General features: G+C 31.8%; 1 protein-coding gene across 4 annotated transcripts in view; it reads right to left on the reverse strand.

Annotated features, from left to right (window-relative positions):
• Nucleotides 1-16,331, reverse strand: part of CACNA2D1 (calcium voltage-gated channel auxiliary subunit alpha2delta 1) — a 643,657-nt gene that overhangs the window by 134,050 nt on the left and 493,276 nt on the right. For all 4 annotated transcript variants that reach the window (XM_074268502.1, XM_074268500.1, XM_074268501.1 and 1 more), the window contains exon 7: nucleotides 10,821-10,952. In XM_074268502.1, coding sequence (XP_074124603.1) covers nucleotides 10,821-10,952 — 132 coding nt within the window. The remainder of the gene's footprint in view (nucleotides 1-10,820; nucleotides 10,953-16,331) is intronic.

A 16,331-nucleotide genomic window follows, 5' to 3' on the forward strand; every position in this document is an offset into this window, starting at 1 on the left:
ACTTATGAGGCTTATTTGTAGGAAACCTGAATAAAAAGTTTTAAAAGGGCTATATGTCTTATCTGAAACACACAATAATAATTCATGACAGGGCATATGTAGGCAATAATAAGGAATTGAATAGTATCCATCTTAAGAAGCCATAATTCAAACTGTTCCATTATAATTCATATGTCCTGGTAGAAGTACCTAGTTTTTCTTCTTTGTGAAGTCTATTGCCTTCAGAAAGACTCACCACAAACTTAGTTTTATAACATAGTAAACAATGTATTTTTGTGATCTATTCTTGTCAAATAAAGATTAGTTTTTTCCTACTAGTTCATATCCCTTATTTTATTAAACACTTGATTATGATATAAATCGAATTATGTGTGTGTATTTCCTATAATGGATAGTTTTTCTGAATTTCTTTACTATAATTTGAGTTTTGTAAAGTGTAACTTTTATTTCTGATTGTATACCCTGTCAACAATCTATAAATTCAATGCTACTATCTTTAACACATGTCATAGGGCCCTTTAATTATATGCAAGGACTATTAGGATTATCAATTTAAGTAAGTGTGCCCCTTTTAAAAGTTGCAATAAAAAGGCCCATGCATATAATTTTAGTGATGGCACCAATGAACTGATATGACACAAAATGAATTAATTCAAAAGTTCAAGGATATTGTCTTTTTTGCCATTCAATATTAATGAAGCCAAATAATTTTCACATTTCTGTCTTTTGGACAGAAAAGATCTATAAGTCAACCAAGAAGGGCAGCTGAAATTCACTGTAAAAGCCTCCTCCTTGACTACTAATGAATTTTATTCTCATCTGAGTTTGTCTTTAATACCCCACTCTAATTCCTTATAGACAAAAAATAAGAGCAACCACATACTCATGTATTTCATAATTACTAATTATATGTTGCATCATTTATAAAGCAGTCTTAACTACAAAATGATTTGCTATGAATTCAGCAGATGGTAGTTAATCCACATAAAACATTTTCTTTGACATAAAAGAGTTACTGTCTGTCAGCAGGAGGGGCAGACAAAATAGATAAGTAGATGGGTTAAGTGGAATATTATGAAAGTGAAAGGCAGAAAGTTAAACAGAGATTTAATTATTTATATGGTCAATATGTAGACTTTTCAGCAGAAATCAGGGACAGATAAAATCACTGAGACAATGTGATTTTTGATGAAGTGGCATTGCTTAATATGTTTTACAGATAGTCATGTGCTATTACATAAATAGAAAATATTCTCAGAGGTTAAAAAATCCTTTTTGAGAATAATAAATACTTTTCTAGAAGCATTGGAAACATTAAAAAAAAAAAAAAACTATGTAAATATAGAAAGCATCTTGAGATACTAAACTTTAAAGCCTAGATAGGGACTGTACTTGTTTTTCATTTTGTGTAGAAATTCCTTCAATCAATGCAAACACCTTTTGTTTGAGGAGTTTACAAAATGTTCTCTAAGGGATTCAGCATATAAACATCTATGTAAATGGAAGGTGAGATAAGGAAAGGAGTGATAGCACAGACAGCTGGGGGAATTAGAAAAAACTTAAGATCCAACTTAAGTCTAAGAGTCTCAGTCATTCAGAGGTTAAGCGATTTGTTAAGTGACTTCATTTATATAAAAACAATAAGTAAAACACTACAACATTGGGCTTTCATTTTAGAGAAGTTTAGTGAGTCATTTTTTTGTTTCATCAAGTTCCTTAATAGCATTTTTCCTATACATAGTTGGTCACAATAATGCCTCTGCTAATCAATCATATAAACTCAAATTTTGTCAAAATCTTATTTATTAGTTTGTGTAGCTTAACCCAAAGCAAAGCACTGAAAATGCTTAGACTTTAATCAGTTCCACAAGCAAAAAGGTTCAGTCCTAGCCTTACTGTTAATTTTTATTAGACCTACACATGCAAGTTTCTGCAGCTTTACTATTACTGCTTGTGAGATATAATAGTAAAAAAGTATGTTAGTTTTTACATAAACTTGAAGATATCCTAGATGTGCACATTATAATGAATTGGGATGGTATTCTATTAAATTCCATATCATCATTCTTTCCAAGGATTACTCTTCAGAGCTTTTAAAAGTTTGTCATTGTTGTACTCCTTAAACATAGATGCAATGGAAAAAAAAAAAAAAAAGCAGTGTAGATGTGCTTGAACTCATTTATTCAGGTGATTTCCAGATAAGAAAATTCAATCTCTAAATTTAAATGTTTGTAAATAAATTAGTTCATCAGGGAAAGATAGTTGGTGTAGTAGATAGAGCACCAGCCCTGAAATCAAGAGGACCTGAGTTCACATTTGGCTTCAGACACTAAACATTTCTTGGTGACCTTGGGCAAGTTACTTAACCCCAATTGCCTCAGCAAAAATAAAAAGTAAAAAAAAATAAAAAAAAAAATACATTTGTTCATCATTGCAACCTTACCATCATCTAAAACATAAAAAGTAAAATATGAAGTCCATCGCTTCCAGCCCAAATGTTTCCTCTTTTGGCTTTCCTATTTCTTTCAAAGTCAAGATACTATCATTCTTGCACTTAGGCTTAAACTTCTTCATCTTGATTTCTCCTTTTTTCTAAGCCCCAATCATCACATCAGTTATTATTCCTTATAGACACATCTCTTGAATTCTTCTCTTTCTTTCTTCTCCCAGTATCACTACTTCAGTCTAGGTATAGATCTTATTCTAAATAATGTTAGCTATCTCATAGCTTGATTCATGAAGTAATTAGTAAGGGTAAGAAATGGTATGCTGGGGTACAGAGGGTTTAGAGTTGATTAAGCTGGATAAAAGGGACCCATGGGAACAAATTTGTAACTAATTTGTTTTGGGAATAGCCACAGTGTTTTTGGATGTCCAGATTTCCCATCATTCACATGAAAATGTTTTTTGTGCTTCCCCGGAGGTGTGTTTGTTGGAAGGAGGAACAGTTGGCTAATTAATATCCATGAGATATGGCCAGTCCTGTGTTCCTCATAATATATAAGAGTGAAATGTTGCCACAAGTTTTCTCTATTAGGGACTGAGGAAATGGCTAGCTAACTATTATCTCCAAAGAAAATTGGTGATGCAATCTGTCATACAAAAATATATGTATACTTAACTGTCTGTTGCTTTTGTGAATACACTCTTCAAAATCTACCTCTAGTTTAATTTTCTGGACATTTTTTACATTACTTTCCTTCAAGCATTCCATATTCCAGTCAAATTGGATTAATTCTTATTCCCAAAACTTGGTATTACATATGTGACATCTATGCATCTGTCCAGGCTATAATTCCTTCCTAAAGGGCATTGTCTCCACCCCCATATTTCCATTTTTTAAAAATTCTTAGTTTTCTTTAAGACTGGCCCTGGTATCACTTTCTTTGGGAAGTTTTTTCTAATCCCTCAAGCTATCTGTGCTCTCTCTCCTTTCCTTATCTCACCTTCCATGTACATAGACTTTTACATGTTGTACCCTTTGGAGAACATTTTGTTTATATATATATATATTTATAATATTATCCCTTGTATTCATTTTTCCAAATTATCTCCCCCTCCCTCTATTCCCTCCCCCCGATGACAGGCAATCCCATACATTTTACATGTGTTACAATATAGTCTAGGTACAATACATGTGTGTGAATATCATTTTCTTGTTGCACAATAAACATTAGAATCCGAAGGTACATGCAACCTGGGCAGACAGATATTAGTGCTAACAATTTACATTCACTTCCCAGTGTTTCTTCTCTGGGTGTAGCTACCTCTGTCCATCATTGATCAACTGGAAGTGAGTTGGATCTTCTTTATGTTGAAGATTTCCACCTCCATCAGAATACATCCTCATACAGTATTGTTGTTGAAGTGTACAGTGATCTTCTGGTTCTGCTCATTTCACTCAGCATCAGTTGATTTAAGTCTCTCCAGGCCTCTCTGTATTCCTCCTGCTGGTCATTTCTTACAGAGCAATAATATTCCATAACCTTCATATACCACAATTTACCCAACCATTCTCCAACTGATGGACATCCATTCATCTTCCAGTTTGGAGAACATTTTGTTAACTCCTCAAGGATAGATATAGCTTTTCATTATTTTCTCTATACTCTAGCACCTTGCATATAATAAATACCTATAAATATTTAATTTAACTGAATTGTAAATAGAAGATAGAAGCCTTGGGCACTTGAAAGATCACTGAAATGAAATCTTAATTGAATTTCTCCACTTAATTATAGTTTATGCTATATAAAATTATTGGCCTAATAGTACTTTTAACATTTCATCGTTGAAAAAATCTTCTATAGTTCATTTCCTACAAAAATACCCCTTAAATTTCTATTTCTACTCATTGCTAAAGCTAAAATTTCTAGTACAATATTGAATAGTGGTGGTAATAATGGACAACCTTGTTTTACCCCTGATCATATTAGGAATGCACCTAACTTCTCTCCATTATATATAATGCTTGCTGCCAGTTTTAGATAGATGCTGCTTATCATTTTAAGGAAAACTTAATTTATTCTTATTCTCTCTGGGTTTTTTTGCAGAGGCAATTGGGATTAAGTGACTTAACCAGGATCACACAGCCAGGAAGTATTAAGTTCCTGAGGTCAAATTCAAACTCAGGTCCTCTTGACTTCAGGGCTGGTATTTGCTTTCTGGTATTTTTTTAAATAGGAATGAATGCTGTATTTTGTCAAAAGCTTTTTCTGCATATATTGAAATTATCATATGATTTCTATTAGTTTTATTATTGATATAATCAATTATGCTAATAGTTTTCTCAATAATACTGAACCAGCCATGCATTCCCGGTATAAATCTCACTTGGTCATAATGTATTATTCTGCTAAATTGTTGTAATCTCTTAGCTAGTATTTTATTTTAAAAATTTGCATCAATATTCATTAGGGACTTTGGATTATAATTTTCTTTCTCTTCCTGGTTTCTATGAAACAAACTATATTTGTTTCATAGAAGGAATTTGGCAAGACTCCTTTCCTTATTTTTCCAGATAGTTTACATATTGGAATTAATTGTTCTTAAATGTTTGATAGAATTCACTTGTAAATTCATCTGGCCCAGGAGACTTTCTCATAAGGCATTTATTGATGAGGTGCTCAATTTATTTTTCTAAATGGGGTTATCTAAGTAATTTATTCCCTCTTCTGTTAATCTGGGCAGCTTATATATTTCTAAATATTCATCCATTTCAATTGAATTGCTAGATTTGTTAGTATACAGTTGGGCTCCTAATTATTGCTTTAATTTCTTCTTCATTGGTGGTAAGTTCACTCTTTTCATTTTTGATGCTAGAATTTTTTTTCTTTCTTTTTTTTTTGTTAAATCAAATTAATCATAGGTTTATCTATTTTGTTGTTTTCATAGTATCAACTCTTAGTTGTTTTTTTTTTTGCTTGTTTGTTTGTTTTGTTTACTTTCTTTCTTTTTTTTAATATTATAATGTTTTATTGACAGAACATATGCCTGGGTAATTTTTTACAACATTATCCCTTGCACTCACTTCTGTTCTGACTTTTCCCTTCCTTCCCTCCGCCCCCTCCCCTAGATGGCAAGCAGTGTTATACATGTTAAACATGTTACAGTATATCCTAGATATATTATATGTGTGCAGAACCAAACAGTTCTCTTGTTGCACAGAAAGAATTGGATTCAGAAGGTAAAAATAATCTGGGAAGAACAACAAAAATGCAAAAAGTTTACATTCATTTCCCAGTGTTCCTTCTCTGGGTGTAGCTGCTTCTGTACATCATTGATCAATTGGAACTCAATTAGATCTCCTCTGTGTCAAAGATATCCATTTCCATCAGAATACATCCTTATACAGTATTGTTGTTGAAGTGTATAGTGATCTCCTGGTTCTGCTCATTTCACTCAGCATCAGTTCATGTAAGTATCTCCAAGCCTCTCTGCATTCATCTTGCTGGTCATTTCTTACAGAACAATAATATTCCATAACATTCATATAGCACAATTTACCCAGCCATTCTCCAATTGATGGGCATCCATTCATTTTCCAGTTTCTAGCCATTACAAAAAGGAATGCCACAAACGTACAGGTCCCTTTCCCTTCTTTAATATTTCTTTGGGATATAAGCCCAGTAATAGCACTGCTGGATCAAAGGGTATGCACAGTTTGATAACTTTTTGGCAATAATTCTAGATTGCTCTCCAGAATGGCTGGATTCTTTCACAATTTCACCAACAATGTATCAATGTCCTAGTTTTCCCACATCCCCTCCAACATTCATCATTATTTGTTCTTGTCATCTTAGCCAATCTGACAGGTGTGAAGTGGTATCTCAGAGTTGTCTTAATTTGCATTTCTCTGATCAATAGTGATTTGAAACACTCTTTCATATGAGTGGAAATAGTTTCAATTTCATTATCTGAAAATTGTCTGTTCATATCCTTTGACCATTTTTCAATTGGAGAATGATTTGATTTCTTATAAATTAGAGTCAATTCTCTATATATTTTAAAAATGAGGCCTTTATCAGAACCGTTAACTGTAAAAATGTTTTCCCGGTTTGTTGCTTCCCTTCTAATTTTATTTGCATTAGTTTTGTTTGTACAAAGGCCTTTTACTTTGATGTAATTAAAATTTTTTATTTTGTGATAAGTAATGATCTCTAGTTCTTCTTTGGTCATAAATTCCTTCCTTCTCCACAAGTCTGAGAGGTAAACTATCCTATGTTCCTCTAATTTATTTATGATCTTGTTCTTTAAGCCTAAATCATGGACACATTTTGATCTGATCTTGGTATATGGTGTGAAGTGTGGATCCATGCCTAATTTCTGCCATACTAATTTCCAGTTTTCCCAGCAGTTTTTGTCAAATAATGTATTCTTATCCCCAAAATTGGGATCTTTGGACTTGTCAAACACTAGGTTGCTATAGTTTTACACTATTTTGTCCTGTGAATCTAATCTATTTCACTGATCAACTAGTTATTTTTTAGCCAATACCAAATGGTTTTGGTGACTGCTGCTTTATAATATAGTTTTAAATCAGATATAGCTAGGCCACCTTCATTTGATTTTTTTTTTTCATTAACTCCCTTGAAATTCTCGACCTTTTGTTCTTCCATATGAATTTTGTTGTTATTTTTTCTAGGTCATTAAAATAGTTTCTTGGGAGTCTGATTAGTATAGTACTAAATAAATAGATTGGTTTAGGGAGTATTGTCATCTTGATTATAATTGCTCGGCCTATCCAAGAGCACTTAATATTTTTCCAATTATTTAAATCTGACCTTATTTGTGTGGAAAGTGTTTTGTAATTTTTCTCATATAATTCTGACTTTCCTTTGGTAGATAGGTTCTCAAATATTTTATGCTATCGACAGTTATTTTGAATGGAATTTCTCTTGGTATCTCTTGCTGTTGGATTTTGTTGGTGATGTATAAAACTGCTGAGGATTTTGTGGATTCATTTTGTATCCTGCAATTTTGCTAAAGTTGTGGATTATTTTGAATAGCTTTTTAACTCTGGGGTTCTCTAAGTATACCATCATATCATCTGCAAAGAGTGACAGTTTGATTTCCTAATTACCTACTCTTATTCCTTTAATCTCTTTCTCGACTTTTATTGCCGAGGCTAGCATTTCTAATACAATATTGAATAGTAATGATGATAGTGGGCAACCTTGTTTCACCTCTGATCTTACTGGTAAAGGTTTTAGTTTACCCCCATTACATATGATGCTTAGTGATCATGTTAAATATGTGCTCCTGACTATTTTAAGGAAAAGTCCATTTATTCTTATACTCTCAAGTGTTTTTTATTAGAAATGGATGTTGGATTTTGTCAAATGCTTCTGCATTTATTGAGATGATCATATGTTTTTTGTTAATTTGGCTATTGATATAGTCAATTATGCTAACAGTGTTCCTAATATTGAATCAACCCTGCATTCCTGGTATAAATCCTACTTGGTCATAGTGTATTATCCTGGGGATGATTTTATGTAATCTTTTTGCTAATATTTTATTTAAGATTTTAACATCAATATTCATTAGGGAGATTAGTCTATAATTTTCTTTCTCTGTTTTCAACCTACCTGTTTTAGGTATCAGTGCCATGTCTGTGACATAAAAGGAATTTGGTAGGACTCCTTCAATCCCTATTCTTTCAAATAGTTTATATAGCATTGGAGTTAATTGTGCTTTAAATGTTTGGTAAACTTCACATGTAAATCCATCTGGTCCTGGGGATTTTTTCTTAGGGAATTGTTAATAGCTTGTTCTATTTCTTTTTCTAAAATGAGACTGTTTAGCCTACTTACTTCTTCCTCTATTAATGTGGGCAAGCTATATTTTTGAAGGTATTCTTCCATTTAATTTAAGTTATTGAATTTATCGGCATAAAGTTGGGCAAATTAACTCCTAATTATTGCTCTAATTTCCTCTTCATTAGTGGCGAGTTCTCCCTTTTCATTTTTAAAACTAAAAATTTTATTTTCCTCTTTCCTTTTTAAAATCAGATTTACTAAAGGTTTATCTATTTTGTTGTTTTTTTCATAGAACCAACTCTTAGTTTTATTAATTAATTCAATAGTTTTTTTTTTCTTTTTTCTTTCAACTTTATGGATCTCTCCTTTTATTTTTAAAATTTCAAGTTTAGTGTTTGACTGGGAGTTTTTAATTTGTTCCTTTTCTAGTATTTTTAGTTGCAAGCCCAATTCATTGACCTTCTCTTTCTCTATTTTATGCAAGTAAACCTCTAGAGATGTGAAATTTCCCCTTTATACCACTTTGGCTGCATCCCCACACATTTTGGTATGACATCTCATTATTGTCATTCTCTTAGGTGAAGTTATTAATAATGTCTATGATTTGCTGTTTCACCCAATCATTCTTTAATATGAGATTATTTAGTTTCCAATTATTTTTATTTTTATATGGATTATGAATATGTGGTCATGAAAAATATTTCCATACTAATCATACTGTAAAATAAATATTGGTCTGTATATTTTACATTTACTTATGAAAGTAAGTAAAACTGAGACTCTCATATGGTTAGATATGTTATTTCTTTTGGTGATGTACAATCTCTGCTTTCAAAAGCCCATTTTTGTTGTTTCTTTACTCAAAATTCAGCTAATTATTACATTCCATCATTCTGATTAGGTATTGATTTCTATCAAAATGATCTGCATTTAATATAGACACAAATATCCAAAAGCTTTCAAGACTGAAAGGCAAGAATCTTTAAAAGTAAAATTTCAGGTAATGCTTCAGAACAAGCAGTAGTTTGGAGTTGATAATCTTATAAAGACTCCTAATATGAAAGGGCAGCTGCTACCTATTCCTGAATTTAGTCCTATGTCCCCCATGTAAATCACACTAAACAAATTTCATAATCAGCATTAACCAGCAAGAGAAGCATGGTCTTTTGGCAATAGGACTACCTAAAATCTATCTATTTATCTACATCTCTATATCTCTTATTTCCTCCCTCTCTTCCTCCCTCCTTCCTTCCCTCCCTCCCTCCCTTCTTCCTTCCATCTATACCTATCACATAGACTTCACCTAAATGAGGAGTGTTGGATAAGGTGTGGAAGTCTCCCTTAAATGTAATTTTTTTTTTAATTTTTGCTGAGGTAATTGGGGTTAAGTGACTTGCCTAGAGTCACACAGCTAGGAAGTGTTAAGTGTCTGAGACAAATTTGAACTCAGGTCTTCCTGACTTCAGGGCTGATACTCTATCCACTGCACCACCTAATTGCCCCAAATGTAAATTTTAAGATGTTCCTAGACGTCTTTTATTCTTTTCTTCCCCTTCTGACTTTTTTTTTTTTTAAGAGCAAACATCATTTTATTAGTGTAAGAGCTTCTGTAGTGGGAACTCCTTCAACTAATGCAAAGAGGCACGATTCCCTAATGTCTTTTGATAAGGGAGTTGCCTAGGCCATTGAGAGATTAAGTGATTTATCCAGTATCATATTCAGTGATGTATCAGAAGCAGCTCTTGGGTTTCCTGATCCTAAGACAGAGCTGGGGAATTTTTTTCTTTTTTCTTTCTTTTTTTGCCAAGGGCCATTTGGATATTTATAACATTATTTGTGGACCATGCAAAATTGTCAACAAAAAAAAAATCAACAAAATTGTAGAACTTAAGCAGTAGTAGGCTGTGGTACCTTGTTTTCAGTTCATCATCATCTGTGGGTTGCCTTAGCAAACAATTTTGTGGGCCTTATACAGTCCCTGGGCCAGTTGTTCTCCACCTCCATCTCTAAGGTCTACTCTCTAGCCAATATCACACATTGTTTCTGTGAAAAGCTACTGGTCAAATTCTATTTTCTTCCCCATTTTTCATACGTGGTCATATGCAGACACTAAGTCTGTTTTTGTTACCAAATGGTTTTGGTAACAAAAATGCTTAATTCATAATTGGCTTGGATCTCTGGTCTGCTATCCTAATTCTGCAGTTCATCTGTTCTCTCTAGTCTGGCCCAATGCTTAAAATGCTGATTTCACACTCTGGGCTTACTTTCATGATAGGCTCTCATCCTTCTACATCTCACCTACCTATATACCATGGCATATCTCTGACCCATTTGTTCCCATTGGGTCTCTGTCACCTAAAATTGATAATGTCACTAAATCTGTTCAGTCTAAAAGACTTCACAGAACTGTTCATGTAAAGGAAACCTATTTTTAAAAAATCTATTAACAATCTTTTTGGCCAAAAGTTGGAGAGTAAAATAATCCCTACCCAGAGAAATCAGAGGTCCAAGTTGAATTAGATTGGTGAAATATGTCATCACTTAAGAGAATTAATTTACCTGGATAATATCTAGCAAGGCCTGTGGCACTGCCAAACACTTGCCACAACAAGGTAGGATCTTCATCTCGATTTTTTTTGAAAACTTCATCTAAGGCACTTGTCCAGTTGAGTTCATTTAACACAATTGTTGCTGTAAAAGAGTCAAAAAAGAAAAAAATTATTTGAATTAAGCGTTTTTTTTGGGGGGAATCAAATTACTGAACAATTTTACCTTCTGTTTTTAAAAAAAATTCCATATATATGTAATTATGTATGTGTAGAAGGGTATATGTGTTTTTAAGTTCCATATATATGTATCTATGTAGTGTGAGCATATACAAACACACAGCATATACATGTGTATGTATATCTGTACATGTATATATAGACACACACACATATATGTATACATTTTGTTTACATAAAAGTCTGGATACAAAGTGAAAAAAATCCAAAGTTATCCAGGTGCTTCCAGATAATCATCAATAGACATAGGTTGCAATTGTGTTTACACACTTTTGTTGAACACTAGGACATTGGGGTCTGATAAGAATGAGATTTGCTAAAGATGTATGTATGGATACTTCATTGTAAATCTTTTAGCATTGCTGAATTTGATTCAAAGCAGAAACCCTATTAGAAGTTAGCCTTTACCACTTCTTCAGACAAATAAAGCACATTATTTATCCTATTTTTTCCCCCAGAACATTACCCTTCAAATTCAAACCTGGCTAAGAATTTGAAAATACTTTTGGAAAAAAAAAATATAGTATACTTTCTAAGCATTTATTATCTGTAGATGTAGACTTATGAACCTAGTTAAAAACTACCTTTAAATTGGCCAAATCTGCACTAAAAGGGATTACAATGAATAACACAGTTGTGATATTTCTCTTTAATTTATTGTACATGTCTCATATAATAAAATTAGGTGACTAATGTTCATGATCTGAAAAGAAATTATCAGATCAGGCATTTCTAAATTATTTTAAGGACTGGATAGTGACTTCAGTGTAAGCATAAAGACAGGTGATTCGGTGCAGCAATAAAGTTCTGTATTCAGCAAATAGGATTAAAGTTTTAAAATACATACATATATATATACATATATATAGGTAAGTTTTTATTCTTGAGAGAAGTAGGGAAGTGTTTTAAGAAAAGTGTTAAACACAGTCATTTAAATGCTACTGGAATAAAAGAAAACATTGAGCTAAATACATGAGAATTGTAAAACAGGGTTGGGACCAGCATCCTAAAGCAGGGCTCATTATTACAGGATAACAAGATTTTCATCTTTATGGATGCGATTGCTTGCAAAGAGATCAGTTGTGTGCATGTTAATATTCATGAGTTGGGTCAGTTCCATAGTGCTTTGGAGGTAGTAGAAAATTCATATTCGTAAGCATGATCTGAAGAACACTAAGTGACCAGTTATATAGAAATTCATATTCACGGAGATGACCTGAATGGATACTTCTTATTCGTGGGTATTTACATTAATATGCAACATAGCATATAAAAGGGGAGCAATCAAGCTTTTCTTTAAACATTTATGAATGTTACACTACTATTCAACTGAACAAACAATGGAGTTTATTTATGATATAGATAAACTTCATTATCCCCCAATCTGTCCTGAATATCTGCTTAATTTCCCCAAGTCTCTCAATTCACCCTAGGCAGCAGCTGGCATTCAATTAATGTGAACATGGTAAGGTTTTATTTGTTAGTTGAGCTGCTGTAGTTCCCCTTTGTCTTTTTTTTTTTTTTTTTTTTTTTTTTTAATGGTTAGGTAAGCTGTGAGCTTAGCTCCTTGAATCAAAAATAGACCAGGATGGAAATATGTAGTAGAAAAAAAAAATAAATTCTGAAATATGCTTTCATTCATAATTTGCTATTGAAATTAATTTGTTTTGTAATATAAAAAACTAACAAACTAGCAAATGTCTTTATTACATTATTTTCAAAATGTTTTTCCTAAAAATTAACTACTCTAATCATGTTGAACCATGAAAATAAAATTTAATTTCTTCTTGACTGTTTCTTTTGACTTCATGTTATACACAATGAGATATTCTGCTGCTAACAGATACTTCATCATATAAACATGTGTGTATGTATGCCTAACATAATAGCTCATATTTTTACACTTAAATCTATTTTACAGTTTTCAAAGTGCTTTCCTTAAAACAACTTTGTGATATATAACTAGTCCCAATGTTGTTCCAATATTAGAGTAACTGAGGGAAAAAAAAAAGGAGTTGGGAAAGTTTAATTGACTCATTCTGGCTCACACATGAAGCTTCCAATTGCAGAGCTGTAACTTTTACTCAAATATTCTAACTCTTAGTCAAATATACTTTTTTCATTTTTAGATTATTAATATGCTCCCCCCATTGTTTATTCCCTATCCCATAGAATCTTCTCCTATAATGAAAACAAACAAATAAATAAATAAATCAGGTTAAACAAAATAAGCTAATAATGCCTTTTCCATTATCTCAGTGCCTCTCTCAGAGACTGACAATTTTATACATTCACAATCAATGCAAAGTACGAAAAATATATTTCAATTAATATTTTTCTTTACTGCATTAATTTTGAGAGCTATAAATGCATTTAAAAACTATAACAATTAACTTTTTTTATAGGTAACTAGGTGACTTAATGGATAAAGGTATCATTGGACCTGCAGATAGGAAGGCCAGATTTGAAATCCAGCCTCAAATATTTACTATCTTTGTGAGGTTAGGCAAATTACTTAACCTCTATTTCCTCATTTATAAAATGGGGATAATGGCACCTACCTTTCAGGACTGTTATGAGGAACAAATGAGAATAGTTGTAAAGCAGAAAAATACTGAGTACATTGTAGGTAAAATGCTATTTTTTAGTATTCCATGTAGAATAATATGATAGCATTTGTATTTTAGCAAATCAAAGGGTACTAACATATATCTTTAGCTTTAAGAAGACGTGGGCTATTTGAATATCATTTTAATGTTGTACTCCACAAGTGTTATGTAATGTAGTCACTTTCTATTTTCATATATGTACATACAAACAAAAATATTAAAAAATTAGGATAGCAATATTATTTCTAACATGTGTAATGTCATGTACACATAACACATAATTTGTATAGAGTCAATTCTAATAGATAATTACATTATAAAGAAGCAGCTTTGGTAAAAATGATTATCATGATAATTCCATGAAAAATGTATTATAATAACTTTTCTTGAGCTTGACATATCTAAACATTAATTCATGTTGAGGTTATCACAGCATAACTGAGATACAGTTAAATTATCCAAATAAAATATGTTCAAATATTTCCTCTGTCTCTTTAAATTAAAATCTAACTCAATTTTTTTTGGAGGGATACCAAAATATGTGTGCAAAAATGGCAAATATAATTTGTGCAAAAAGAAAGCAGGATAGATAAAATGCTGGTTTGGGAGTGAGGAAAATCTGGATTTAAATTTATGACCCAAGACAAGGTACTTCTCAGTGCCTCAGAACTTATCAAGATATACCCAAATTACTAGAGGAATTTTCTATGATTGATGAGTTAGCTATACTGATGGCAGATAATAAATCCATAATTCATAGTGTATAAGTGAGCGAATGTTTGATCTGAAAAAATGGTTCTACACACAGAGTTCCCAATACTAGTGAAATCATAGGTTAATGGATAGATAGATAGATAGATAGATAGATAGATAGATAGATAGATAGAAAAAGATCATTAATAGGGGATATAGCTATACCTGTCTATAAATACATATACACATATGTAAGTGTCTATATTTATATGCACATGCAGTGTGTGTGTGTGTGTGTGTGTGTGTGTGTGTATATATATGACAATGTTTGAGACAATGTAGTTTCATGGATAAGAAATAAGTTATTTTGTGATGTGGAAATTCTTGGATATAGGTAGTATCCATGACAGAATGATAGATAGATAGATAGATAGATACATAGATCACACTTTGCTTTACTAGTACTAGACTTAAGATTTTCTTGAGGTAAATTATAAATTCCTTTTTTAAAATTATAACTTTGTGGTGGGCAAAGTACCATATAATGTTGATTTTACTTTCATATTGTGAGTTTCCTTGAAGGAAAATTAGATAACAGCTCCTTCAAAGATTGTTCTGTAATCTTTCTATGTAATTATGGTTTTATTTGCTATTTTTGCTTCTTTTATATGATTGAAGTCTTATCCAGCATGATTTTTAAAACTGTACTATTCTTGCTTTTGAAAAATAATTTGGGAAAACTTAGGCAATGGACTTTTGTGTAGCTACTCATTTTCTTTTCTACTTCAATGTCATGATATATGACAAAGGATACACTGTTTTTATTGTTTGTGGGGGTTTTGTTTGTTTCTAGAATTTAAAAGCCACCTAGTCTAATCAATTGAATTTTAAATATATATTTTAAATTAACAGAGGAGTTGCTGGCAAATCAGAAGAGAGAGTTCCTTATGTTTTTGAAATAAAAGATTCTGAACATACACATCCTTCCACCTCCCCCCAAAACAAACAAAAACTATGTACTTAAGAGAAGAAAGATAATGAAGGGCAAAAGGGAAAAAAGTAAAAAACAGAATAGCCTTATAGTTGGCAAAATAGTTTGCTTCTGATATATACTGGAACTCTTTACCTTAGGGTTTAGAGCTAGGAAAAAACCTTAGAACTAAGGAGCTTCAGAACTACTGTTGGGTTCAATTCTCATTCAATAATGAAATAGAAATAATAATAATCACTGATTATTATTGAAAATAATCACTGATCTTTCACTTGAATTGTATGATTCTTTTAGAATTTTTCCTTGATAGATTTGTCTTTTATACAACTAGATTTTGGCTTTTACTTAGATAGATAAAATGGTCTTTAAGTTATTTTCCTAAGTATGTATTTTTCTCTTTAGGTATAATTTTAATTAATATAACTTGAAGAAATCTGATCAGCTTATTTCTTCAGAAATATGAAATACTGCCCAAGCTCACACATTCAACTAATTAAACTCCCTCCAAAGTAAGGCTGGAGTTCATATCGTTCAAATTCATGAGTTAATGTCACCATTCAGAAAAAAAGATTTTAAAAGATTCATAAAATCAGTTTTAAAACCTCAGATTTTCCTTAGATTGTATGTAGATTATATATTACGATAAACAATTAAATCAATGAGCTTATCATTGTGTTGAAAACAAATTTCATTTTAGGTCTTCAGTTTATCCTTCCTTCTATACCATAAGCCTTTATACCCTCCATCACCAATTAGGCCACAAACTGAGGACAAGACCTACAATTTTTGCATTCCTTCAGCTTTGCATCATGTCTTACAAATAGCTTTGGTCTGGATAGGTGATTTCAACTCACATATGGATCTCCTGGTGAAAATATTCCTTTACCAATAATGATAAGTAATTCCTTTACAAATTATATATTTTGCAACTAACTATTCAAAATTCCAGCAAAATATTTTTGGCTATTCATATCCACTTTACATTTTGTAT

The sequence above is a fragment of the Sminthopsis crassicaudata genome, chromosome 5 (assembly GCF_048593235.1).
Source record: "Sminthopsis crassicaudata isolate SCR6 chromosome 5, ASM4859323v1, whole genome shotgun sequence".
NCBI lineage: Eukaryota > Metazoa > Chordata > Mammalia > Dasyuromorphia > Dasyuridae > Sminthopsis > Sminthopsis crassicaudata.